Below are 27996 nucleotides of genomic sequence, written 5' to 3' on the forward strand. Positions count from 1 at the left end.
GAACCCAGATTTCCTGGCACTGGTGCTCTTTTCCTTCATCAATCCAGCTTTGTGCTATTAACTGGTATGTGTGTACACAGACACACACAGACACACAGAGACACACACACACACACACACACACACACACACACACACACTGGTATGTGTGTACACAGACACACACACACACACACACACACACACACACACACACACACACACACACACACACACACACACACACACACACACACCAGTCAAAGTGCTTCTGGAAACAGAATTTATCCAGTATCAATCAGGTCAATTTCAGAGACTTGATCTGATGAAGGAATGGAGAAGGATGTTATGTTGTTAAAAGCAATCTAATGTTAATGTGTGGGAAGTAGGGTGTATGTACACCTAGATGAGGTTAATGGAAATATTATTGGTGTTTAGCCAGCACATTTTCATTGTGTTCTCCTTTGTTGTTCTCCTAATTCTCTACTAGGTTCAGGAGGAAGTAGACCCATCTAAAACTAATTTCCTCTGACAGGTAGAATGAATGACTTATACAGTAAGTCCCCTACATATGAATGAGTTCCATTCTGAGAGCGTGTTCATAAGTCCAATTTGTTTGTAAGTCCAACAAAGTTAGCCTAGGTACCCGACTAACACAGCGGCTATATACCGCTGATTTTACGCTTGCTTCTGGACATGCTGGGCTTGAAGTAAATATACTGTTACTACTGTACTCTATACAGTACTGTAAAGTACACAAAAGCATAATGGTGCATGCACGTGACAACGTATGCCACACACTTGAACTAACTTACGTGATTGGACGTGCGAACACATGTTCGCATCTTCAAAAGTTCGCAACTTGTTAGTAAATGCAAACAGAATGACTTTATTTTTTGTTTTGTAAAGTAAATCAAACTTACCAGATCATAGGTCAAACAAGAATAGATTTTGTTGAACTGTTTTTTTTTTCTTTTAAAAGGAGCAACTAAAAAATAAATCAATACTATGAAAAGCCCAGATGAATGCTTCTTGATAATTCCTTGGAAAAAAGTTGGTAAGCCAAAGTAAATACTGTATTAGAGAACAAGGGCATAGCAAAATACTTAATACACACTGCTAACCTCTGTGGTTAAGACTGACACAACCAATAAACTGTTAAGGAGGAAAATGCAAACGTTTCTAAGAAAAGATTTAGCAAAAGTTGTGCATGTGTACAAACCACACACAAACTTTTTTTTCTATTTAAAATTTATGAACTAATCAATAACTTGTTCTAGAAAGTAACTGCAAATGAAAACAGCTTCATAAGTTCATTTTTGTAATAAAAATTGGCATATCTATTTTGTTACTTCAAAGACATATAAAGGAATTAAAATTTATTTTTAGTTAAATTTAAAAAAAAAACAGTTCACAACTTGAATGTTGGTATGTAGGGGACTTACAACTCAAAGCAATAGTAAGGTTGGAGAGTGATAATTTGTTTAGTTCACATTGGACTGATACTCTCCTTAAATGGCTTTATGCTAGTTTAATCTCATTTGTAAAATCTTTATGAGAAGGTTCTCATTTAAAATGAGATAGGTTTTATGTATGTACAAAAGAGTAAGCTGTCTTTAGCAGAAATTGATTGAAGTAATGAAAATAGCATTCCATTGGGCTTCCTTACATTCCTAAAGTGGCTTTTCCTCCATGGTATTTCTGGATCCCTCTGACATCAGCAGAGAATTGAAAAGAAAGAAGTGGCCAACTGCTGTTCCTACATCACTTAACTCATGACTCCTCTTTCTCTGAAATTGCCTTCCATGCTCATTGGACCAGGAGTGGACGTGATTTAACCTGGGGCAATCAGACATTCTCATTTGAAAATCTGGAGTTGCACAGCAAGTTGACCAAGTTTCTCAAATGGGGCTGGATTTAAAACGTTTAATTTTGGTAGCTGTAAAGGGGCTAGATTACTCTATATAGTCTATGGAACAGAGGTACACTTTTAAATGGTTGCTCACAGAACAAAATTACAAGAATTTAAACAAACAAACAGCTACCAAAAAAAAAAAAAAACACACCAGGAATTGCCACATTTAGTTAAGATTCATAATCCTTGGACATGATCAAAAGGAGACCTCTAGAAGTAACCACAAAACAGTACAAACCTAAGAGACAGCTTACTTGTACTTTAAATAAATTATAGTAAATTATTGATTACATTTAATAAATGTGTTACTACTATTTTTTCAAGTAGTATTTTTTACTTTTATTATTCTGATATTTTTGTGATATGAATAAAATTATTTTAAAACCAACCATCTAATTTTATAAGTTGAAGGATTTAATCTCAATGTGGTTGTGAATAGAACAATAAACAGATTGACTAAGTACCAATTTGTCAGCAATTTATGAATGGGATAATTAAGAAAAACATGCTTTTGGGAGTGTGGCAATAATATGTAAATCATGGTGAAAATGTGCTGGTGCGTATCCTTTTAACTGCTAATATCTGTTGTTAGATAATGTCCTGTGTGCCACTGCATTGTGCTATGTTTTACACACATCGTTTCATTTAATACTCATTCTGAGGTAGATACTGTTTCATTTGACAGATGAGAAAACTTGAGACTTAAAGTAAAATGGCTTGGCTGCAGGTCACATGGCTGCAAAGCTCCAGGGCTGAGATTCCAAGCCAGTTGTTCTGCCTCCAGAGCCCACGGCTTTAGCCCCTACTCTAGGCTGCTTCACAAACCCTGCTCACGTGAACAACAGTATTTTCAGAGTAGGAACCAAGAGGTCTAACCCCAAAACAAAGCACTAGCAGTTTTTTCCTCTCAGTACACTCAATTCAGTCATTCTCACCTCTCACTGAGTAAAAGTTATAATCTGCAGGGCAGCCTCCTTCTCAGGCAGCAAGCTCCTGGAGTGTAGAGACAGTGTATCTATTCTGAGTAACTCTTGTATACTATAGCAGAGATACTTTGTCAGCATTACTGAGATAGGAAACAAGGTCGGTTGTTTCTTTAATAATGCTTACCTACTTCCTTTTTGTTAAGTTTTATATTATTTCAAATGGCACAGGAACCATCTTTGATTTTTATTAAGACAGAACCAAACACAACTACACATTTAGGTCCTTACTGTTTCTAGGACTCAAGGGTGCAAGGGTTTCACAGACCATTTGCCTTACCTGGTTCCTTCCTCTCCTTCCTAGTGATCCCTACAGTACTCTTTTAAAGGGCTACAAGAATAAATTTACAACCTGTACAATTCAACTTTAATCTTTTGGGAAATCTTAATTTACTATTGTATAATCCAGGGAAAAGAAATCTATATTGATCAATCAATATAGATATAATGTCAAATATATAGATCAATCAATGTAGATAAAAGTATGTACTTAAATTTAAGGATGAGTAAAGTAAGAGTACAGTAGCCCAATTCTTGGTTAAAAGAAAAAGTAAGAGCAAGTCACTGCCACTACAGATGCCCGTACTTACATCTGTCAGCAGCCCAACTAACTGGCATTCAATGGACATAGCAACACAGCTTTCAACTCTCCAGTGAGTTTTAAGTCCAGAGCATGTTCAGTCTTTGTCTTGTTTATCTGCTGACGAAGGGTTTCTAGGAAGATTTAGCAGTGCTTCAATCTTCTTAGCATCAGCCTTGGATCGATTTTTCTGTAAATTACTTTCAATTTCTTCAGGGAGGAGCTCAGTAAAGTGTAGTCTGGCTTTCCTGTAATCAAAGAACAAGAAGGATATATCAAGTACTGCTCTATTTCTTTGGTTTTTAGAGAGAATTTTTTTTAGAAAGATAGTGTTTGTCTTATACTCCCTTACAACTTGTGAGCAAACATTGCTCCTTGCACTTCAAATACAATGACTTTCTTCTCTCTCCTAACCTGTTCCACTTACAAGCCAGCTAGGAGTCTCACATTACCATCGTGGACATTGCCAGCAGTAGCTCTGATCCTTAAGATACTCCAGAGTTCTCGAAGGGGTGACATGCAGTTGCTGAATGAAGCACCCTGAGCTAAGGTGTGAGCCTCAAACCAACCTGTCCTCTTGCCCTCAGGGCCCAGAGGGGATGTGAAACACCCTGCCACTCTGTTAAACTCTGTTGACAGACCTTGTGGGACCTGCACAAAGATTATAACATTGGTAATCTCAGTACGGAAAAGTCACATAGGGCAATACTACATACGTGTATTTACTAGGAGTTAAAAAATCGAATTTCCAAATAACAGATCAGTTCTTTCTCCAAGTCAAGTATTAGTGTCTTCCTGTCTTTAAGTGATTATCAGGGTCACCTATGACTTTCTTCTCAACTCTTCATAACCAGATTTGACCATATCTTCTTTCATAGCTCTATGGAAAATACAGCCAATGTTCTGTATTTTCTGCTCACTATGTTAATTTTCTAGATTCTCACTTTGTTGATTTCTCTATACTATAGTTATTTTCAAGCAAAGAAGCAGACATATAAAAGGTTCTTAACTATTTATTAACTGTCCTCAGAAATACCACATATATATTATATATGTATATATATATAAATATATAAATAACCTATACACTTCTGACACTATTTCCTTCTGCCAAAATATTCTTTCATTTCTATAATTCCAGTTGTTGTTTTTACCCATTCTTGAGGTTTTCCATCTCTAAATAACTGACCAACTTCTCTAGTTTTTTTTTTCTGGTTTCCTTTTTTTCTGATTGGAATACAATTATTATTTGTTCATATTTGTCCAAATGTTAATTCTTCTATAACTTCCTATATCAGATTCAAATAACCAGATATTTTCCTTACTTTTCCAACTCCTTTCTCAAAGATTCCTTTTTAAAAAGAAGTCTCTTAGGACACCTAAAGGGCTAGAAATAAGCTAATGCTTTCATGCTTTTAGCTCTCCATAATATCAAATTATATGATGGCATTCAGAATTTTAAGTACTTTATCCTAGAACCTAGAGAGCAGCATATCTCACTCACCTTCTTACTATGGAAAGAAGACAGAACAAAACAAACATCTATCTGTTGAACACTGTGGTGTGATTCTTCCCTTAGAACAGCTGAGAAAACTGAGGGCTTGAAGTTAAGGAAAACATCTACGGTCACAGAATTAATTAATAGTCTAGCTGGGATTTAAGGTTTGTTTTCAAGGTTTCATTGGCTCTAAAATCAATGCTTTTTCTCCTATAGCACCTGTTCTTGGAAAACAGATCTACAGATATTAAGAATTTCCGTGTGTGTGTGTGTGTGTGTGTGTGTGGCACAAATGGAAGTTTCCAATAAAAACATGGGAAAAAGAAGACTGCTTATCTACCAAACCACCAAAGTAGCAGCAGCAGATGTCATCTTAGTGGCCAGGAAGCAGAACCATGAGAATCATTTGTACCAAAGTGCTAGATGGCAGCCTATTATGATGATCTTAAAAAGAATTAGCATGAAGTCTGCTATTGCTGGACCCCAAGGAGTGACTAGATAAACAGGTGACAGTCTGTATCCTTCTCAGTGGCATCTAGTCCATGAACAGCCACTATATCTACCTAATGCCTATTGCGTCCACAGCAAGAAGTAAAATCTTTGAATGTGGAGGCCTAACATGCTCTGTATTGTTCATAGATGTATGTGTAAACAAGGATATCATCTTTTAAATAAAGCTCACTCATTGCTGTTTACTTCCTTTAGATAATTTCCTATGCAGTCAAAAACACAGGAAAAGAAAAAATATGCAACCAAATGAGATTTACAACATTTTAACTTAAAAAAAAATGTATCTAAGGAAAGATTCTCAATTAGTGTCTTTCTGTTTTCCATTCTCCTTAATTAAAAAGATTAAAAGACCAGGTAAGATGCCAGGTGAAGGACTCAGTAAACAGAAACTCTGTGAATTGAGCGGCAATTTAGAGTACTTATTTCAGAGGGCACCACTGTCCACGGATAGGAAAGCCAGACACCCCCCTGGTCTTAACATGCTCCTTACCGCTCTCCCAGTTTCAGCTCCTGGAGTGCTTTTCGATCCTTCTGTTTTCTCTCCTGAACTGTCTCACCACAGTACTTCTGAAGTGCCATCAACAGGCTTCCTATAGGAGTGCTGAGGGGGAGGCAGAGGGAATGCTTAGGAGAAAGAGCTGTTAACCACGCGAAACATGAGTGTCTCTGCTAAGGCGCGAGCAGCACCAAACGAGCCACTTGCTCACTGACAGGTACAGGAACATTTGATAATTAAAGTGTCCTTGTCAAATAAAAAAATATTCAGATAATTTCCTTCCTGGTCTGAATAATAGGAAAAACAATCATTGCAACTTCCTAAATTTAACTGGTATAAAAACAACAGGTCTATAAATTGGCTCTGATTTTTATCATGAGTGATAAATAAACCGGGAAAAAATACATTTATGACAAGTTCTAGTAAATAGCTTTATACTGAAGGTTTCTCAGAAATGAAATTAATACCAGGAATGGTGCCAGAGCCCCTTAAGGGACAAGAAATGTGAAGGGTATTGAGGGAAGGATGCTACTGGCTTTTGGGGCTGAAGCTGCCAAAACATCCTAAAATTCAAGAGTCTGGCACAACTGTCTCACCAGAATGCCAACAGTTACCCATTGAGAAACTGATTTAGATAATAATTATTACAGTAATGAAGAGGGTTTGGGTCATGTTTTCAAAGAGAAGGAGTTTTTGACTCTGACACAACTTAAATTCCTTCTGGTTACAACTTAAGTTGTAACCACATTTTAAAAATTATTTTTGCTAGGTGGAAATGTTCATTGATGATGAATGAATAAAGAAAATGTGGTACTGTATATACAATGGAATATTATGCAGTCCAAAAAGGAAGATCCTGTCACATGCTGCAACACGGATAAACCTTCAGGACATTATGCTAAGCGAAACAGGCCAGTTACAAAAGGAAAAATATTGTATGATTCCACTAATAAGAAGCACCTAGAGTAGTCAAAATCACAGAAACAGAAAGTAGAAAGGTGGTTGCCAGAGGCTCTGGGGTGGGAGAAGGGAGAATTAGTGTTTAATGGGTACAGAGTTTCAGTTTTGCATGATGAAAAAGTTCTAGAGATCTGTTGCACAACAATGTGAATACAGGTAACACTACTGAACTGTACACTTTAAAGTGGTTAAGATGGTAATTTTTATGTTATGTGTTTTTTTTACCTCAACAAAAAAATATTTTTGCGGCTAATTTCAGCAATTTTTCCCTTCAAACCAAGCTGGTATATTAACAATACAACAAAAACATCAGCAATAGATTATAATATGTTGAATTTTAAAAGTTTTTTAATTTAAAAAAAAAAGAATCCATAAAGTTACAGTGTTTCCTCCCCAAAGTGGGGTAGAAAAAGGGAGGGTAAGGGAGAAATAACTCTTCTATTCAGATAAATGCCAACTAATAAAAACAGAAGAAATGACAGAATTAGCAAATCAACATTTTGCAACTTTTACAATAACTGATTACATTAGGGATCATCAATGGATCATTGAAACCACTAGAAGAAAGACATCTGGAGAACGGGCTATTTACACAGTCTCACCCCAACAGATTCCTTATTAAGCACAATGGCAAAAAGATACCCTTGCAGTGGAGAAATTTAGTAGATACCAAATGTGGCAGGCAGAAGTCTAAAATAGCCCCCCAAAATTTCCTGCCCTAATTTCTCAACTATGAGTAAATGATGAACTATTATGCCCATGATTAAATTGTTACATGGCAAAATGGATTTTACAGATGTAATTAAGGTTACTGATCAGTTGAATTTGAGTTAATCAAAAAAGAGATTATCTGGGTGAACCCTCTGCAAGGAGAGAGTTTTTTCCAGTTGGTGGCAGAATGGAAGTCAGAGAGATTAAAAGTCTGAGAAGGATTCAACATGCTGGTTGCTGGTTTGAACATGGAGGGGGCACGTTAGAAGGAATGTGGATGTCTCTAGGAACAAGGTGGTGCCTGACAGCCAGCCAGCCAGGAAACGGGGACTTCAGGCCTACAGCCACAGGGTTCTGTCAACAACCTGAATTTTATAGAAACACATTCTTCCCACAGAGCCTCCAGGTAAGAACCTGCCTGGACAACACTTTGATTTTGGTCTTCTGAAATACTAAGCAGAGAACCCATCTGTGCCTACCCAGACTTCTGACCTACAGAAAAGTGATACTGGGTTGGCCAAAAAGTTCGTTTGCATTTTTCTGTAAGATGTTATGGAAAAACCTGAACAAACTTTTTGACCAACCCCATATAATAAACGTGTGGTGTTTAAAGCTTCTGAGTTTGTAGTGATTTGTTACACAGCAACAGAAAACTAATACACCAAGTTAACATCACTTACAATGGGTGACATAATATGTCTCTTGATGTGATACACTGAGAAGGACACAACCTCACCTATGTTGTATTCTTGGTGAAAACATTAAACCTAAATCTAATCATGAGGGGATAATCAAACAAAATTGAGAAATATTCTGGGCAAAAAAAGGCAGTGGAACTGTTTTAGCTTAAAGGAATCTAAAGAGACATAACAACGAAATGCAACAATTAGATCCTGGATTTTAAAAAATTATATATATATGGCATTATTGTAATAACTGAGGAATTTTGAATATGGACCCTATCTTAAATAGTATTCAGTCAATCAATGCTAAATTATTTATTGTGGTAACTGTACTGTGATATCATTGGAGAATGTTCTTCATCCTGGGAAATACATGCTGATGTATTTAGGGCTGAAGAATTATGAGGTCTAAAATACTTTAAATGGTTTAACCAAAAGAAAAAAATAGAAAAGGAAATATACACATGTCCCACACATAAACAGAGAGGTAGAAAACAAATATGGAAAAATGTTAACAACTGGTGAATCTGAGTAAAGGGTTATATGCGTGTTCAATGTTCAATTCACTCATGTTTTCTACAGGTTTGAAATGTTTCAAAGTAAAAAGTTGGAGAAGAAAATTCTTAACGTTTATTAAACTATACAAACAAAATCTAACCCCAAATTTTTTATAGAATGTGCTTGTTAACTGTTTCTTATTCCTTTTTCCTGCTACTTATAAGTACCTTTGCTCAAACCTCAAATAGTTTCAGGTGTTAGAGATATTTAACAGTTTTTATCCGGTGAAAACTAGAAGTAAAATCAAAAACTGGGGTACAATCAGAATTGGACAGTCAAAGCTACTGCTAATACAAGACTAGAGACCTTTTATAGGCTCTAAGTATTAAATTTGCTCTTTAGAAATGATTGCAATTTTTAACAGAGAAGGCATTAAATTATATTAATTTAGAATCAAACCATGTTAACACTTACCCCAGCAAGGCTCCAATTATGCCACCAGCTACCAAGCCATGCAGGCCTAAGTTTATCCTAAAAAGACTTCCAGTGATAGCTATTTTAAAAGAAACAAAGGGCAATATTAAATCACCTTTAAACACCAGAGTTCCATTTAAAAATGTTCCTCCATAAGAAGGACATAAATCTCCAAATAAGCTTTTTGAACCCAACATTAATATACCACCACAACCTAGATTTCCTGAATCTAAAATGCCAATACAGCCAGCTTCTCATCCACTCTGCAGGTTCAAATGAAGAAACGTTCCTTTTACAAACAGAATTGCTCAGTCGGTTCTATGGACCCAGCCTCTTCTCATTATGCTTCATTTTTGCCAACCTCGCCTTAAAAATCTGTTATTTCGTCACTTCCACGTCTTTCATTTGTTCCTTCTTTAAGGAAAGTTTTCCCCAAATAATTAACAAAACCTTCACTAGAGCCTGCAGTTCATGTCCTCCCCCAGCCTCACCTTTCTGTACTGCTACGCTACACCTCTCAAGCAAGCCTGCAAGTGGGCAGTTGGCCTACAACGCCACCTGGTGGCCGGGGCATAGGTCCTCTTTCCTTCCCACTAAGACTGTACACCCAAGATGTCCATTCATTTTCCTCTTTCACTACGTACAACACAACGAATGACACTTCAGGTGGTAACAATTTTAAAATTAACATTTGAGGTTTACAGTTCTTATTTAAGTACTTATTTAATTTAAATATTCATTGTTTTAACTTTTCTAAATTTAAAAAATTTTTCAAGTGATGATATGAAGTTGTTTGTAATATCCTATTATTATTATTTTATAGACTATGCATTTAGAGCATCCAGCATATCAGTTATCCAATTCTTTAACTTTTTTTTTTTTTTAATATTTTGGCTGTGCTGCGCAGCATGTGGGATCATAGTTCCCCGACTAGGGATCAAAACCCACGCCCCCTACATTGGAAGTGCGGAGTCTTAACTACTGGACCGCCAGGGAAGTCCCCGTCTTTTCTAAATTTTTAAATTAACAAGAACAAAAATCACCTTTAATTCCATTATCCAGAGACAGCAAAAAATTTGGTCTTTTTTTCTAGGCTTCTTTTCCAAACAAAATATTTTTTAAAAACCTATTAGAATAGCCAAACTCTGGAACACTGACAACATCAAATGCTGGTGAGGATATGAAGCAATAGAAACTTGCATTCATTCCTGGTGGGAATGCAGAATGGTAATGTTACTTTGTAAGACTGGTGGTTTCTTATAAAACTAACATACTCTTACTATACCATCCAGCAATGACACAAGAGTTGAAAACTTTTGTCTACAAATACCTGCACACAGGTGTTTATAGCAACTGTGTTCATAATCATCAAAACATGGAAGCAACCAAGATGTCCTCAACAGGTGATGGAAAAATAAACTGTCGTACATCCAGACAATAGAACATTATTCAGCGCTAAATAGAAATGAGCTATCAACCGCTAAATAGAAATGAGCTATCAACTCATGAAAAGACATGGAGGAATCTTAAATGCATATTATTAAATAAAAGAAGCCAATCCGAAAAAGCTACATATTGTATGATTCCAACTATACAACATTTTGGAAAAGGCAAAACTATGGAGATAGTTAAAAAGATCAATGGTTGCCAGGGGCTGAGGGTGGAGCATGGGGATCAATAGGCAGAGCACGGATTTTTAGAGGGGAAAATACTTTTTATGATACCATAATGGTGGACATATGTCATTATACATTTCCCCAAACCCACAGAATGTAAAACACCAAGTGTGAACCCTAAGGTAAACAGGACTTTGGGTGATGATGTATCAATTTAGGTTCTTCAATTGTAGCAAATGTACCATTCTGGTGTGGGATGTTAATAGCCAGAGAGACTATGTGTATGCAGCAGGGAGGAAGTATATGACAAATCTTTTATCTTCTGCCCAATTTTGCTGTGAACCTAAACTGCTCTAAAAAACTTTATTAGAAAGGAAGTCAGGGGCTTCCGTTGTGGCACAGTGGTTGAGAATCTGCCTGCCAATGCAGGGGACACAGGTTCGAGCTCTGGTCTGAGAAGATCCTACATGCCTCGGAGCAACTAAGCCTGTGCACCACAACTACTGAGCCTGCGTTCTAGAGCCCGTGAGCCACAACTACTGACCCCAGACACCAAGAGCCCATGCTCCGCAAAAGAGAAGCCACAATGAGAAGCCCACGCACTGCAATGAAGAGTAGCCCCTGCTTGCCACAACCAGAGAAAGCCTGCGTGCAGCAACGAAGACTCAACGCAGACAAAAATAAATAAATAAATTTATTAAAAAAGGGAGGTGGTGGAGGACGAGTGGTGGGGTTTAGAAGCTGCTAGAAGCCAAACATAAAAAATGGAGTCACACTCTTTGTTACACAGGACCATATTTCTGTGAACAGTCTTTTTCAATCTGGATGTTTTTTATTTCTTTTTCTTGCCTGAATGCACTGGCTAAAGTCTCCAGTATAATGCTAAATACAAGTGTATTCATCTACTTGTCTTGTTCTCAATCTTAAGGAAATCATTCAGTCTTTCACCATTAAATATGTTAGCTGTTGTTCATAGATAATCTTTATCAAGTTAAAGAGTCCCTTTTAATCCTAGTTTGTTTAGAGTTTTTATCATGAATGTTGGACTTTTGTCAAATGTGTTTTCAAACTAACCTTGAATTCCTTAAATAAGTTCCACTTGGTCATGGTGTATAATCTTTATTCGTTGCTGGATTTGGTTACTAATATTTTGTTAAGGATAAAATTGTGTATATACTCCTGAGGGATAGTGATCTGTAGTTTAGTTGTCTACTTCATCTGGCTTTGGTATTAGGATAATATTAATAGCCAGGGAAGCCATCTGGTCCTGGACTTTTCGTTGTGAAAAGATTTTAATTAAATATTTAGTTTATCAATTTGTTATAGGGCTATAGGGATTTTCTATTTCTTCTTGAGCAAATTTTGGTAATTTGTATCACCCCCACCCCCCACCCCCGTGGTCAGTCTTGCTAAAGGATTGTCTATTTTGTTGCTCTTTTCAAAGAACCAACTTCTGGTTTCATTGATTTTTCTCTTGATTTCATTGAGTGTCATTCTAATTCTATTATTTCCTTCTGCCTGCTTACTTTAGGTTTATTTTGCTCTTCATTTTCTAGTTTTTAAAGGTGGAAACTTATTCATATGAGATCTTTCTTATTTTAATTTGACTACACCTCAGAATTTTTTTTTTTTTCCCCACACTGTGGCATGCGAGATCTTAGTTCCCTGACCAGGGATCGAACCTGCACCCCCTGCATTGGATGTGTGGAGTCTTAACCACTGGACCACCAAGGAAGTCCCTGCACCTCATAAATTTTAATATAATGTGCTTTAATTTTCATTCAGCTCAAAATATTTTAAATTTACCTTCTGATTACTCTTTGGTTTATGGTTTACTTACGAATGTGTTATTTAATTTCCAAATATTTGTGATTTTCCCCCAATTTCTTTTTAGTTTAATTCCACTGAGGACAGAGAACATACTTTGTGAGATTTCAATCCTTTTAAATTTATTGAGACTTGTTTTATAGCCTTGCATATGGTCTAGCTTAGAGAATGTCCCCTGTGCACTTGAAAAGAATGAAAATTCTGCTATTGCTGGGTGGAGTGTTCTAGAGATGTTACTGTGTCATGTAGATAGATAAGTGTTCACATCTTCTATATCCTTGTTGATTTTCCCTCTAGTTGTTCTATCCATTATTAAAAGTGGAGCATTAAAGTCTCCAGCTACTGTAAAAGTCTCCAGCAACTGATTGAGTTGTCTATTTCTCCTCTCAATTCAAAGTGTTTGCTTCATGTATTTTGGAGCTCTGTTGTTAGATGCGTATGTTTCTAAATGTTGTATCTTCTTGGTGGATTGTCCCTTTTAACATTATAAAATGTCCTTCTTTGTCTTCTAGGACTTTTCTCTTAAAGTCTATTTTGCCTGATACTAGTATAGTCACTCAAGCTCTTTTTCTTACTGTTTGCACAGTGTATCTTTGTCTGTCTTTTTATGTTCAACTAATTTGTTCCTTTAAACCTAAAATATGTCTCTTGCAGACAGCATATAGTTGGATCCTTTTTAAAATACAGTTGGACAATCCCTACTGATTGGAATGTTTAATCCATTCATGTTTTAATGTTTTTATTGATATGGTTAGATTTAGATCTGCCATTTTGCTATTTGTTTTCTATATTATCTAATTCCTTTTTGACCTTGTTACTCTTTTTTAAAGTTACTATTTTATTATTTGCTTTAGGGATTATACTATGCATCTTATCACAGTCTACTTCAGATCAGTACTAATTCCAGTAAAATGTAGAAACATTGTTCTAATACAGCTCCACTCCTCTCCCTTCTTTGTGCTATTATTGTCATTTACGTTACGCATATATGTTTAAAAACAACAATACAATGTTATTATTATTATTTTACACAACCATATGTATTTTAATGACGTTAAGGGTAGAAACAGTTAAGAAAAGAAAGTGGAAACAATAGATTCACAAACTCTTTCATATTAACCTATGTATTTACCATCTCTAGTAATTTTCATTTCTTCCTGTGGAGCCAAGTAACTATCTGGTGTCATTTCATTGCTCCAAAATAAGTCCATTCCTTCCCCCTCTTTTGTGCTATAATATATAGCTTTAAATGTTGTATGCCCAACACTTCAATTTTATTATTATGTAACTTTTTTAGATCAGTTAAGAGAAGAAAATATTTATACTGCCCTCAAGAATTACTTATATAATTATCTTTATCAATGCTCTTCATGTAGAATCAAGTTACCATCTGATATCACTTCCTTTAAGCCTGAAGAACTTCCTTTAATGTTTTTGTAAGGTGGGTCTGCTAGCAATGAATTCTCTCTTTGTTCATCTGCCAACATCTTTTGCCTTCAATTTTTGTAGGATGGTTTGCTAGATATAGAATTACTAATTGACAGTTTATTCCTTTCAGCACTTAGTAATTCTACTGCCTTCTGGCTTCCACTGTTCTGATGAGAAGTCAGCTGTTAATTTTTTTGGGTATTCCAGTATGAGTTGTTTTTATCTTGTTGCTTTCATGATTTTTCTCTATCTTTCAACAGTGTAACTATTATGTGTCTAAGTGTGAATCTGTTCATGTTTATTCTTCTTGGAGTTTGTTGAGATTCTTGAATGTATAGATTAATGTTTTTCATCAAATTTGGGAAGTCTGTGGCCATAATTTCCTAAAATACTTTTTCTTCCCTTTTCTTTCTTTCCTCTCCATTATCCATGTGTTAGTATTCTTGATTGTGTCTCCTAGATCTCTGAGGCTCTGTTCATTTGTCTTCATTTTTAAAATTTCTGTCCTTGATAAAAGATAATCTATATTGATCTATCTTCAAGATCACTGATTCTCTTATGCTCTCTCAAATCGGCTGTTGAGCGCCTCCTCTCCAGTGAATTTTTAATTTCCATTATTGTATTTATCAACTCTAGAATATTCGTTTGATTCTTTTTTGAATAATTTCTATCTTTACTGATATTTTCTATATGGTGAGTAAATGTCATCACACTTTTATTTCTTTTAAAATGGCTTGAAGTCTTTTGTTTGCTATGTCCAATAGATGGCCTCTGTCAGAGACATACCCAGTGACTGCTTTTTTTTAAGTCTCCTGTTTTTGTATATCATGTGACATTTTTGCTGTTTTTGAAAATCAGGCATTTTAGGTAATAAATTATAGCAACACTGGAGTTGGAACATCTCCCTACCAGGGGCATGGCTGTGGTTCTTTGCTTATGTAGTGATTTGCCTGTACCAATTCTATGGAGTCTTTGTTTTTTGCTGTTGTTGTTTTTGTAGAGTGCAGCCACAGAAGTCTCTGCTCAGTTTTTATTTTTATGCCTGGCTTCCTATGAATCATACCAGCTTGGTAGTCAGTCAATGATTTGTCAGAGGTTGTGATTACACATCTTAAGCCAGTAAGGCTGCTACCTTTTTTTTTTGCAGTACTCGGGGCCTTTTACTGCTGTGGCCTCTCCTGTTGCGGAGCACAGGCTCCGGACGCACAGGCTCAGCGGCCATGGCTCATGGGCCCAGCCGCTCCGCGGCATGTGGGATCTTCCCAGACCGGGGCACGAACCCATGTCCCCTGCATCAGCAGGCGGACTCTCAACCACTGCGCCACCAGGGAAGCCTGGCTGCTACCTTTTGTCAGTGGATCTGTCTGTGGCTTGAAGAACGCACTCAAGGTTTAGGCAGTTTATAAATCCTTTCTGGCTTTTACTTTCTATGTTCATGAGGCCTCACAATTAACCAAAGATAAGTAGCTTGCTAGGGCCCTTACCAGTCTCTCCTGAGTGTGCTTATACATACAGGTAACTTTCTGGAGTTCTGGGGATTAGTAAGATCTTACTGAAGTTGCTTTGGCTTTCTTGTTCCCTGGACATCCCTGGTAAGATTCTGCCTCATCTGCCAGTCTATTGCTTGCCCCAAACAACATCAAAGCCTCAGGTTATCTGTGTGATACTGTCCTTCCCTAACTGTTTGCTATTGTTTTCAGCAACACCCTTAGGCATGGAATTTGCTGTGCTCTGCTCCATATCAAGTCAGTCACCTCAAACAGCAGAAATATTGTTCCTCCCAGCCTGCCCTGTCCTTGTGGAACTTCAACACCATGCAGCTGGGTGTTAGGAGGTGGAAGAAGCCCCAAGCTGAAACACTACAGACTACTCCCACTGTTCTCACTGAGATTCAGTAGAAATTCTTGAAAAAATGCTTCTCAATTTGTTGTGTGCCTCCGGTCAATTCTCAGAATCTTTAAATGGTTGCTTTTGATAATTTTGTCCAGCTTTATTATTACTTTTGAGGGAGAGGATTTGCCAAGCTCCGTACTAAGGCATTCTAGATGCTGAATATACTTTTATGAATGTCCAGACCAATGCCAAATAATAGTGGTGAGGGAAGACATCCTTACCTGAGTCTGACTTCAGGATAAATTAGTGTTATACCATTAATTTTAATGTTGGTTGCTGGCTTGAGATAAAAATATATATTGTATCAGATATATTTTTCTATTTTTATTTTACTAATATCTACATTCAATCAAGAAACCTTTATTCTACCCTGCTATATGTTAAACAATTGTGAAATAAAAGGCTAACACTTTCTCTGAATTCAAGTTAGTCGTCTAGTAGGGAAGCAAAACAAGTAAACAGCTACAACACAGTGTTATAAATGCTTTGATAAAACTGTTTACAGTGAACTATGAGAACACAGGGGAAAGGTACCTAAGGATAGGAAAATGTGAGCTAGGAGAACCCTCTAGGGAAGCTGAAGCTGACAGATGAAGTGAAACTTGAAAGACAGGTTAAGTATAGAGCTGAATGAAATTAGTTGTGGGAGTTGGAAGGTGGATTCAAGCAAGCATTCTTGTAAAGCAAGAATATGCTGGGTTTGAGAAATCCAAGTAGATTATAAGTTTTGGGCAAGAGTGGTGCATGGAGGTCAGGTCAAGAATCGACATTAGAGTGATGGGAAACTATGGAAGAATCTGAAGCAGAGAAGTATTAAAATCTTATTCATATTTCAAAAAAGTCAGATAACAGTAGAGGTGAAGCAAACCAAGATTAGAAACAGGGAAGACCTGTAGTAGCAGTGGGAACAAAGAGGAGGTGAGAGAGTCCATATATATTTAAGGAATAAGACTGATGGAACTAGGGCTTCCCTGGTGGCACAGTGGTTAAGAATCAGCCTGCCAATGCAGGGGACACAGGTTCAATCCCTGGTCCGGGAAGATCTCACATGCCACGGAGCAACTAATCCCGTGTGCCACAACTACTGAGCCTGTGCTCTAGAGCCCGCGAGCCACAACTATTGAGCCCGCGTGCCACAACTACTGACGCCCACACACCTAGAACCCATGCTCCTCAACAAGAGAAGCCACCGCAATGAAGCCCGCTCACTGCAACTAGAGAAAGCCTGCGCACAGCAACGAAGACCCAACGCAGCCAAAATTAAATAAATAAATTTTTTATAAAAAAAAGATTGATAGAACTAGAAGTCTGGAAAGGGGAAATAAAGGGCAGAACCACATCATTAACTGATTTCCAATTTTGGAATTTAACAGATGACAGAGAACATATAACAGGAGTAAATCTGCAAGTAGGGGCAGAAAGACAAGAGTTTGGTTCGGATACAGGCACTTGAGCCTACAGAATATCCATGTAAAAATGTTCACAAGTTAAAACCAGGCAAGTTCTAGCTGCTACAATGCTATTAATGTCTATTTCTAGTTTTATATTTTTAAATGTTTTCATTAAAACATTAAGCTCAAATTACGTATATGTGTGTTTGCCTGTGTGTGTATACACAGAGAAAGACAGAGTGCACCCAAAATAAAAGAGAGCATAAGTGATAAAGCAAATGGGCTAAAATGTTAATAATAACTGGGAATTCCCTGGCGGTCCAGTGGTTAGGACTCTGTGCTTTCACTACCGAGGGTCCAGGTTCATTCCCTGATCGGGGAACTAAGATCCTGCAAGCTGTGCAGCTGGGTGGGGGTGGAGTAAAAAAAAAAATGTTAACAATAACAAATATCAGTACTAAAGGGTATTGCTCATGGTGTTCCTTGTATTTTATTTTTGCAACTTTCCATAAGCTTGAAGTTATTTCCAAATAAAAAGTAAAAAACTGTTATGTGCAGTATGTGTATGTTTTTGTATGTGAGAGAATGTACGTGAATTAGTGAGTGTTTGCATGTATACGCAGTTAACTTCATTTACATTTCTGGAAATGTACTGGATTTGTACTGGAAATGTAATGAAATGTTCAATACTTTTTTTTTCTTTTTAAACATTCATTTTAAAGAGGGCATTATCTACCAGAGGCAGAGAGCTTTAAAATAAAATCCAATCTCTTACCATGAAAAATCTGGCTCCTTTCTACTTCACCTTACCAATCTCATCTCAAGCCATTCTTTCCCTTATTCACTATGTTCCAGTCATATTATCCTGCATTTGAGAAACCTTAGAGCCCTCACCCTTGACGTTCTCCCTGCCTAGGCTACTTCGTTGCAAGCCTTGCTCCTTTCCATTCTTCAGGTATCAGCTTAAATGTCACCTCCTTAGAAAGGTCTTCTCCAGTATGGTACTGGCACAAAAACAGAAATATAGATCAATGGAACAGGACAGAAAGCCCAGAGATAAACTCACACACATATGGTCACCTTATCTTTGATAAAGGAGGTAAGAATATACAATGGAGAAAAGACAGCCTCTTCAATAAGCGGTGCTGGGAAAACTGGACACCTACATGTAAAAGAATGAAATTAGAACACTCCCTAACACCATACACAAAAATAAACTCAAAATGGGTTAAAGACCTACATGTAAGGCCAGACACTATAAAATTCTTTGGGGAAAACATAGGCAGAACACTCCATGACATAAATCACAGCAAGATCCTTTTTGACCCACCTCCTAGAGAAATGGAAATAAAAACAAAAATAAACAAATAGGACCTAATGAAACTTAAAAGTTTTTGCACAGCAAAGGAAACCAAAAACAAGACGAAAAGACAACCCTCAGAATGGGAGAAAATATTTGCAAATGAATCAACGGACTAAGGATTAATCTCCAAAATATATAAACAGCTCATGCAGCTCAATATGAAAAAAACAAACAACCCAATCCAAAAATGGGCAGAGACCCAAATAGACATCTCTCCAAAGAAGATATACAGACTGCCAACAAACACATGAAAGAATGCTCAACATCACTAATCATTAGAGAAATGCAAATCAAAACTATAATGAGGTATCACCTCACACCGGTCAGAATGGCCATCATCAAAAAATCTACAAACAATAAATGCTGGAGAGGGTGTGGAGAAAAGGGAACCCTCTTGCACTGTTGGTGGGAATGTAAATTGATACAGCCACTATGGAGAACAGTATGGAGGTTCCTTAAAAAACTAAAAATAGAACTACCATACGACCCAGCAGTCCCACTACTGGGCATATACCCTGAGAAAACCATAATTCAAAAAGAGTCATGTACCACAATGTTCGCTGCAGCTCTATTTACAATAGCCAGGACATGGAAGCAACCTAAGTGTCCATCAACAGATGAATGTATAAAGAATAACGGATAAGTTATTATCCATGAATGGATAAGTGTCCATCAACAGATGAATGGATAAAGAAGATGTGGCAAATACATATTACTCAGCCATAAAAAGAAACGAAATTGAGTTATTTTTTGTGAGGTGGATGGACCTAGAAACTGTCATACAGAGTGAAGTAAGTCAGAAAGAGAAAAACAAATACCATATGCTAACACATATATATGGAATCTAAAAAAAAAAAAAAAGGTTCTGAAGAACCTAGGGGCAGGACAGGAATAAAGACACAGACATAGAGAATGGACTTGAGGACACAGGGAGGGGGAAGGGTAAGCTGGGACGAAGTTAGAGAGTGGCATGGACATATATACACTACCAAATGTAAAACAGATAGCTAGTGGGAAGCAGCCGCATAGCACAGGGAGATCAGCTCGGTACTTTGCGTCCACCTAGAGGGATGGGATAGGGAGGGTGGGAGGGAGAGGCAAGAGGGAGGAGATATGGGGATGTACGTATATGTATAGCTGATTTACTTTGTTATACAGCAGAAACTAACACACCATTGTAAAGCAATTATACTCAAGGTCTTCTCGATCACCCTGTCCACATTAGGTCCCACTGCCCCACCTATTTGTTACTTTCTATCATAGCAACGTGTTTTTTCCCCATCCACATTAGATGATAAAACTCAATGAAGGCAAAGACCTTATCTGTTTTGTTCAACAAGTACACCAAGGACCAAGCACAACGTTTTCCATACATTTTGCATGAATGTTGAATGAGGTGTGATGAGAAGCCAACCAAAGAATTCAGTAGCCATGACTTATAAGTCCTTACATATTTCCTAAACCATATTTGAGATTGAAAAATATAAACAAAACAAAAATGTCTTACCTCCTGCAATGACAAAATGGCTTAGGGCATTTTTATTTCGGTACACATTTAGACCAGTGTTCACTGTACTGAGAAGAAGGGAGGAGGAGGAAAACATCATTTAAAGCAAATCTCATTCACCTTCTTGACTGTAACTTTCACTAAAGTGATACGTATTAGTTTAGAAGAGCCTACTATGTCAATCCCTGGTGCTAGTCTAGGCTCCTTCAGTGTGTTTCAGATTGCTAATATGCCAATAAGCAACAGAACGTAAAGAAGAGTTCTGCAGAGTTCCTCTGACTTAGCAAACCTCTATCTATTTTGATATTAGTTGGCAGACCTTCATCCATGCATACAAAAGTACAACTGAACCAATCTTTTAGGTAAATAGATAAAAGTTCTTAAGAAAAAGGTATCATGAATCACTTTTATGTGGGCGTTCAAACTTCATAATTCCACTGCTCAAAAAATGTGCTCCTAAAAGAATACCCAAGACAGTTCATCACAATTCAGAGAACTTACTTGAATATAGTCACAAACATGGCCGTTCTCCAACTCCAGCGCCAGCCGTACCGGATGAAGCCTCGTGTGGCAGCACGATGTGCAGATTGCTAAAGTTAATAAAAAGGCTGTGAGGTTCTGAGACACCCTGACACTTTCCCTATTTTAAAAATGTGGTGGAGGAATGTCAGCTAGGCATTAAGTAGGGACACCTGAACACATAGAAACAATAGGAAAATGTCTAGAAATATCATTCTTTAAGTACTGAAACTTAAGTGAAAATGCCATGTGCATCGTATTCTATCAGGAGGTGTAAAAGGAACTAAGAGATGAAGTGTCACACAAGTAATCCATCAATTAAGTAGCAACTAAGAATCTATATGACAAACACCATGACAGACATAAAATCAGTATTAGACATACTTTCTTTCAAGAAATTGTGGGGAAAAGAAAAACACAAAATAAAGAAGAAGCACAGAGTATACTGTAAAGGGTAAGGATTAAAGTTATACAGATGTGCAGGAAAGGAGGAAAGGAAGAAAAAAAGACAATCTTTACTGACCACCTTCTATGTAAACATTGTTAACATATTACCTCACTTAATCTTTACAACATTTTCTTCAAGCAGGTGTTTTAGTTTTAACTAAAACATAGAGAGGAAGTTTTTCTCAGCCAATAAGGAATAAAGTCAGAACTGGAAGTTAGGTTGTCTGTTTCCACAACTCATTTTCACTAGACCACAATGAAGCAAGTCTGGCATAATACTGTGAGGGTAAAGCCAAGATTTTTAAAGAATGTGACAGAAACCCTAAGTGTAGTCTTAACTACTATATGATATTGGGCAAGTCAAAACCTCTCTGAAAGGTATCAGTGCGAACTCATGGCTTTTAAAAAATGGGTAGATAAATATAGAAACAGATATAGAAATGTGCATGAATGTGCACATAAGTCACACACACATACACATTTCCTAACTCTATGTGCCTAGAGCCTAGAAGCCATGATACCTCAGTAGCAGTGAGCATACCTAGCACTAGAACTTGGCTTTTAAATACCATTTTAAAAGAAACTACAGGTCTTTGGTGAAATGGGCTTATGCCAGGGCTGGTGCTTAAAAAGTAAAAGATGTACCAGAAACACCTTGCTGTGCCTTTTAGAAAGTAAAGGCATGCTCAAGGAGTAATGGGGGTCTTCCCTTGTGGCGCAGTGGTTAAGAATCTGCCTGCCAATGCAGGAGAGACACAGGTTCGAGCCCTGGTCCACAAAGATCTCACATGCTGCGGAGCGACTAAGCCCATGTGCCAAAACTATGGAGCCTGTGCTCTAGAGCCTGCAAGCCACAACAACTGAGCCTGTGTAACACAACTACTGAAGCCTGCGTGCCCTAGAGCCCGTGCTCTGCAACAAGAGAAGCCACTGCAATGAGAAGCCTGCGCACCGCAATGAAGAGTAGGCTCTGCTCACCGCAACTAGAGAAAGCCCCCATGCAGCAACGAAGACCCAACACAGCCAAAAAAAAAAAAGAGTAACGGGGACATATCAAAAGGACACAGGAGCTAGATTTAAGGGGCTCCAATTGTCCAAATCCAGGCCAATTTGAGTATCAAAATAAATGATGATAATAATGGATTATAAAACTACAGAATAAAATAAGAATCCATGAGTCCACATTGAATAAATAAATTATAAATAGATAAATGGACAAATAAATAGAGGGAAAGTGAAAGCTCTTCCTTATAGTAGAATACTAACCAATAAATATAAATGGAATGATGGAATTAGAAAATGGCCATTTGGCCACCACCACAGTAATAACTGCTTTAGGCAAGAATGAGCATTGAATACTAAAACTAGAGGGTAGAAATTTGATGAAAAATAGGATATTGGCATAGTCTCAAAGTAGCTAAAAAGTATTCATAAGACACTTATTAATTACAAAGAGAAAAAAATAGTAATTTTACAGTGGATAAACCTGGCAGGGACCATCTTAACTAAGTGACTAAAGTAAGCATCACCAGTTGAGGGACAAATAGATATCTTGTGCTCCTTATCCTTACCTACTGAGGAATACAACATCAGTTCTAGGGTATTCCTGTGAAAACACATAAGTGAAATCTAATCACAAGAAAACATCAAACATCCAAGTTGACGGACATTCTATAAAATAAATGGACCATAGTCTTAAAAAATATCAAAGTCATGAAAGTCAAAGAACAACAGAAAAATTGTTCCAGATTAAAGGAGACTGACTAGAGAGGCATGACCGGCAAATGCAACACCTGATCCAGTATTAGATCCCGGACCAGAATAAAATTTTTTTAATGAATTGTTTATTTTTTTATTTATTTTTTTTTTGCGGTACATGGGCCTCTCACTGTTGTGCCCTCTCCCGTTGCGGAGCACAGGCTCCAGACGCGCAGGCTCAGCGGCCATGGCTCACGGGCCCATCCGCTCCGCGGCATGTGGGATCCTCCCGGACTGGGGCATGAACCCGTGTCCCCTGCATCGGCAGGTGGACTCTCAACCACTGCGCCACCAGGGAAGCCCCTAAATTGTTTACTTTTAAAATAAATTATATTAGTGGGACAACTAGCAAAATTTACATAAAGTCCATAGGTAAGATAACAGTACTCTGTAAGTGTTAATGTCTTGCTCTGCATAATAATATTGTGGTTATGTAAGAAAATGTCTTTGTTTTTAGGAAATGCATGCTGAAGCACTCATGTGTCTATAACTTACTCCCAAGCAGTTCACAAAAAAAATAATAGTATGCCTTATACAGAGAGAGAATAAGAAAGCAAATGTCGTAAAATTTTAACATTTGGAGAATCTGATTGAAAGGTATACAGGAATTCTTTGTATAGTCAGCCCTCTGTATCCTCAGATTTGGAACCTGAGGATGTGGAATCATGGATATGGGGGGTCTATGGTACTGTGCCTTTTTATACAAAAGACTTGAGCATTTTCGGGTTTTGGTATCCGCAGGAGTCCTTGGATCCCAATCCCCCTTGGATACTGTGGGACACTGGTACTACTTTTGCAACTTTTAAGTCTGACACAATTTCAAAAAAAAGCTTCAAAAAACTAAAATTTCTAAAAAAAAAAAAAAAAAAAAAAAACTAAAATTTCTGAGCTGTAACTTTCTCACTAATACAGTAGAATTGATGTACAGAGCTAAGATATAACAATTGAGTTAGCACTCTACAAGCTATAAAGCTCTAAGTGTTAATTATTGTTTTAGTGTGAGCTAGTGTACTGCAGGAGGCATTTTGAATAGGATAAATATGCTACAGCTGAGCCATGACGATTTAGCACGGGTGTAGAAATATATTTCAGAAAGTAGAGCCATAAGTGGTGATCAATTCTGAAGATAAGAAAAGTGGTCTGACGAGGCTCGTGTATGCACTTTAGCATTAGTACTTGCATTGCTGTCAAGTACAGACTTTGTTTCCTAAACCTTCCCAACCCTACCACCTAACTAGATGACTAAGTGTAAAAGGAACAGCTAAATTGGCATGCCCCCAAATACTATTAGAACACCAGTACATACCACTGCATCAAGCTGGTTGTGGTAAATTTCTGCTTGGCTCTGCTCAATATAGTGCTGTTTAGCATGAATAAAAGCTGGTATCCCCCCATATGCCCAGCCAATGACGCCTGCTGAAATTGCCGCCTTGTAAATATCCTGAAGTTCTTTTGACGTTCTCTGCTGTTCACTAAACATCAAAAAGACAGTGTTGTTTGGGATTAGTTTATGCATACTGCTCTCCAAAAGACAGTATGATCAGAATTATCTCAAATGCTAAAAGGGCTACACTTTTCATGATGGGCAGAACCAGTTAAATCTTCTGATGAATTAAATGATTATATTACAAGTAGCTCAAATCTCAGCCAAAACTAATCTATGCTTTCAGAAATTAAGCTAGTGGTTATTCTTGGGAAGGCAGTGACAAGGAAGGGGCACCAGGGGGAGATTCTGAGATGCTGTTAACAGTCTTGGGGCTGCATACACAGCTATGTTTGCTTTGTGAAAAGTCACTGAGTGGTATACTTATGTACATTTTTCTAGGTGCATACTATACTCCAATAAAAAGGTTGTTTTTTAAGGTTATTTTATTTGATGACTATTACAGCTCTACCATATCCCTGTAAACAGAAAGAATTTGTGAACTGGATGTACAGATCAATATTTCCCTTTCTGAATTTTTAGATAACTTTTGGAAATTACACGAGCTTATGAGATTTTAGGACAAGATATGCCAGAATGAATTCCTAGATGTAAAAAAAAAAATCAAAACTTTATCTTTCTGAATATTTAATTTTTATGTCATGCTCAGATGGGCCTGTATTATTAAAGACCATTGACTAAGAAAGCTCACCATGCAGTGGGCAACACAGACAAACCTAAAATAACAGGGAAAAACTACCATTTAATCCAATCTATTACTCTCAAAAGCATAAGAAACCAGAACCCATACTGGAGCTTCCAAGACGTCCTCTGGAAATTGCTCTAAGAAATAGCTAAGTTTGTAAGTGTTCAGTTACTATAAATAATGGCCCTCCTACATAAGTAAACTACTAAATGTTAATTTTTTACATTACTAACTTGCTTTCTTCAGAGGCTGTACAAGTGTTTAATTCTAATTGCCAATAACAACCACTACATTTCTGAAATCAGAATCAGTAAGTTTTTATAGTTCCTGCATATACAAGAGAGAAACCTAAATAAAATCTCTTAGGAAACTAATTCCTATATCAAGAGGAAAAACTGCTATAAGCTGAACTTTCTATTTTATCTTTTATAATGAATAAGGACCAAAAACAACATCTACATAAAAACTGGCAGAATTCAGAAAAGAGTAAATGTAAAAGAGCTTAAGATTTAACAAGCTAGGAAATGCAATATGCTTTCCTCTTTCTCATCCTCTGAAAAATTCCATGACATAGGTGACATTTTTCTTCATTTTATAGATAGAGGCTCTAAGAAGTTACATGATTGGCCCTAAGAGCTAATGAACGGTGAACAAACAAGGCATAGTGGTGGAAAGGACCTGGACTATAAGTAACAGCAATGGGGTTGTGGTTCTGGGTCTGTCATCCACTGCTAAATGACCTGCAGCCAGAACACAATCACTCTGAACCTAGGTTTCCTCACCCATGACATGGAAGGGAGAATGAAAGTCACACTAAATTATCTTCCAAATTTCTTTCAGCTCATCATTCTGTTGTTTATAAAGCTGATCAAAATAACACTTTTCTGTTGTGTACTACACAGGATCGTTCACAGATATCTCAAATTTTGGAACGACCAATGAGAAGGGCGGCCTCGGTATCTTTAAAATGAGATGATGAAACTAAATAAAGTAATTAAATACAATTCCACCAGCTCCCCTGCCCTATCTCAGCAACATACTAAAACTTAAATGTTAATTTATCCACTTGATAACACAGTGTAGTATATGATAAAGTACTTCATAAGAGGGCTAACTTTTCACCAGTAAGTGATGAATTTTAAAACATGATGAAATTAACTAATTATCCTGAGGTTTCCATTAAAGTTAGTTTAAAGGCTTATTTTATTCTTTATTGTGAAACATCCTTATTTGTGAATCCAGCTAATATCTTTTCTTTTATAAACTGATGAGACAACAGTTGCTACTATTTTTTTATATATTCCTTATTTGGCAGAATAAAAACTTTACAACTCTCTGTTATCTCTCCAACCTCCACTTTTATGGCGAGGAGGAGGGCTGCTGTTCATGAAAATTTGGGATCAAGTGAAACGTGAAAAAGAATACTGGAGTGGAGTCCTGCAGATCACTAAGTAGCTTGCTTCAATTCTTCTCATCTGTAAAATCGGGGGATTACACTAAGACTACAGTCCCTAAAACCCCTAAAAGCTCTGACTTTCAGTTAATCTTACCCTTACCATCTGAAAACCGGCCTGTCAACCAATAGAACTACCAAACGGCAATGGTAGGATACAAATTTGGAATACAAATATTAAAACCCCAAATCCCACAAAGATAAATCCCACCACTCTGGGGTCCTTCGCCCTAGATGACACAGGCAGCAGGTCACCTCCTTCGAACCCCTCCCCACAGACAGTAGGTACTTTTACTCTTTGACAAACAGCTCTCGGAGGCGGTCCCATCCGGATTCCGGGTTTTGGGGTTCTGGGACGTAGGAAGGCAGCTTCTGGTCTTTCACAAGAGCCTTGGGATCGGCGGCCACAGCTTCGGCAGCAAAGACCCGAGGGAAAGGACTCAGCGCCCTGCAGAGGAAGCTCCGTGGCGCCGGCGGCGGCACCTCCATGGCCCTCTACGAACCTGCCGACAGACACTCGCTTGGGCGCTCAGGGCGCCGAGGCCTCCCGGAGGCGCCGTGGGAGAAGAGCGAGGATAACTGCAAGAAGGAGTGGACGAGTACCCGTACACTACGCCCGAGCTAATTCGCGGCCGTATCCGCTGCCACACCGCCTGACAGACTTGCCCTCAGTGCCAGGCCTCACTTTGGAGGCCCTTGGACACACGAGACAGGAAGTCCCGCCCCAACGAGGGCAAAGACCAAAAGAGGAGCAAAGGCGGAGCCGGATCCGAACACACTTCCGGTTGGAGGCGGGAAGGACCTCTGCGGTGCGGCGTCGCCCCGCCGGAAGTGAGGTGGCGGAGAGTAGACACGTTCAACGCTCTCTGGACCCCACTCTGGCGTCATGTGACTGGTCTTCCGGCGCCCGGAAAACGGGAGAGTTGGGCAGTTTGCAGGCGGCGAGACGTGTTCTCAAGCTAAAGTAGGTTAGCGTATTTAAAACGGCAGAAACCCCATGTAGGTGAAGAAAGTGCAGTGTTCACTACAAGTGGAGTACGGAAAGGGGAAGGCAATTTGCGCAAATACAAGCCCAACTTACCCTGTCACGGACTACCGGGCTGGGTGGGGTCCATTCTTGTTTTCGGAAAGGACCGAGGCGTTGAAGAGGGGTCTTGGTGCCAGTTTCCCCGAGATTTCCAGAACACTTTTTAAAGAAATCGGCCCTGGGCTTCACAAGATGGGTTTTACTCCCCTTAGTTCGTATGCCTACTGTTTCTCGAAAGGCAGGACAATTTCTGGAATTTCTACCAGGCGTTTGCTTGATAGTCCAGCAATAATTTCCCGTCACTACAGTCTCCACTAATATGTGCTTCAAAGTATAGTTTTTATTAAAATG

General features: G+C 38.0%; 1 protein-coding gene across 2 annotated transcripts; it reads right to left on the bottom strand.

Annotated features, from left to right (window-relative positions):
• Window positions 1-218: 218 nt before the first annotated feature.
• Window positions 219-27953, bottom strand: TIMMDC1 (translocase of inner mitochondrial membrane domain containing 1). Of its 2 annotated transcripts, none has more exons than XM_079921746.1 (7): window positions 26926-27953; window positions 24343-24508; window positions 20814-20902; window positions 20313-20380; window positions 9288-9366; window positions 5956-6066; window positions 219-3705 (listed from the first exon to the last, which is right to left on the bottom strand). In XM_079921746.1, exons 1-7 carry the CDS (start codon window positions 27105-27107, stop codon window positions 3555-3557), a joined length of 846 nt encoding a protein of 281 aa, XP_079777872.1. In that variant the 5' UTR covers window positions 27108-27953; the 3' UTR covers window positions 219-3554. The 2 variants fall into 2 exon arrangements, with proteins under 2 accessions (XP_079777872.1, XP_079777871.1); XM_079921745.1 differs by having other exon boundaries at window positions 26914-27953.
• Between the last annotated feature and the right edge of the window lie 43 nt (window positions 27954-27996).

Source organism: Stenella coeruleoalba (genome assembly GCF_951394435.1).
Source record: "Stenella coeruleoalba genome assembly, chromosome: 5".
Classification (NCBI taxonomy): Eukaryota; Metazoa; Chordata; class Mammalia; order Artiodactyla; family Delphinidae; genus Stenella; species Stenella coeruleoalba.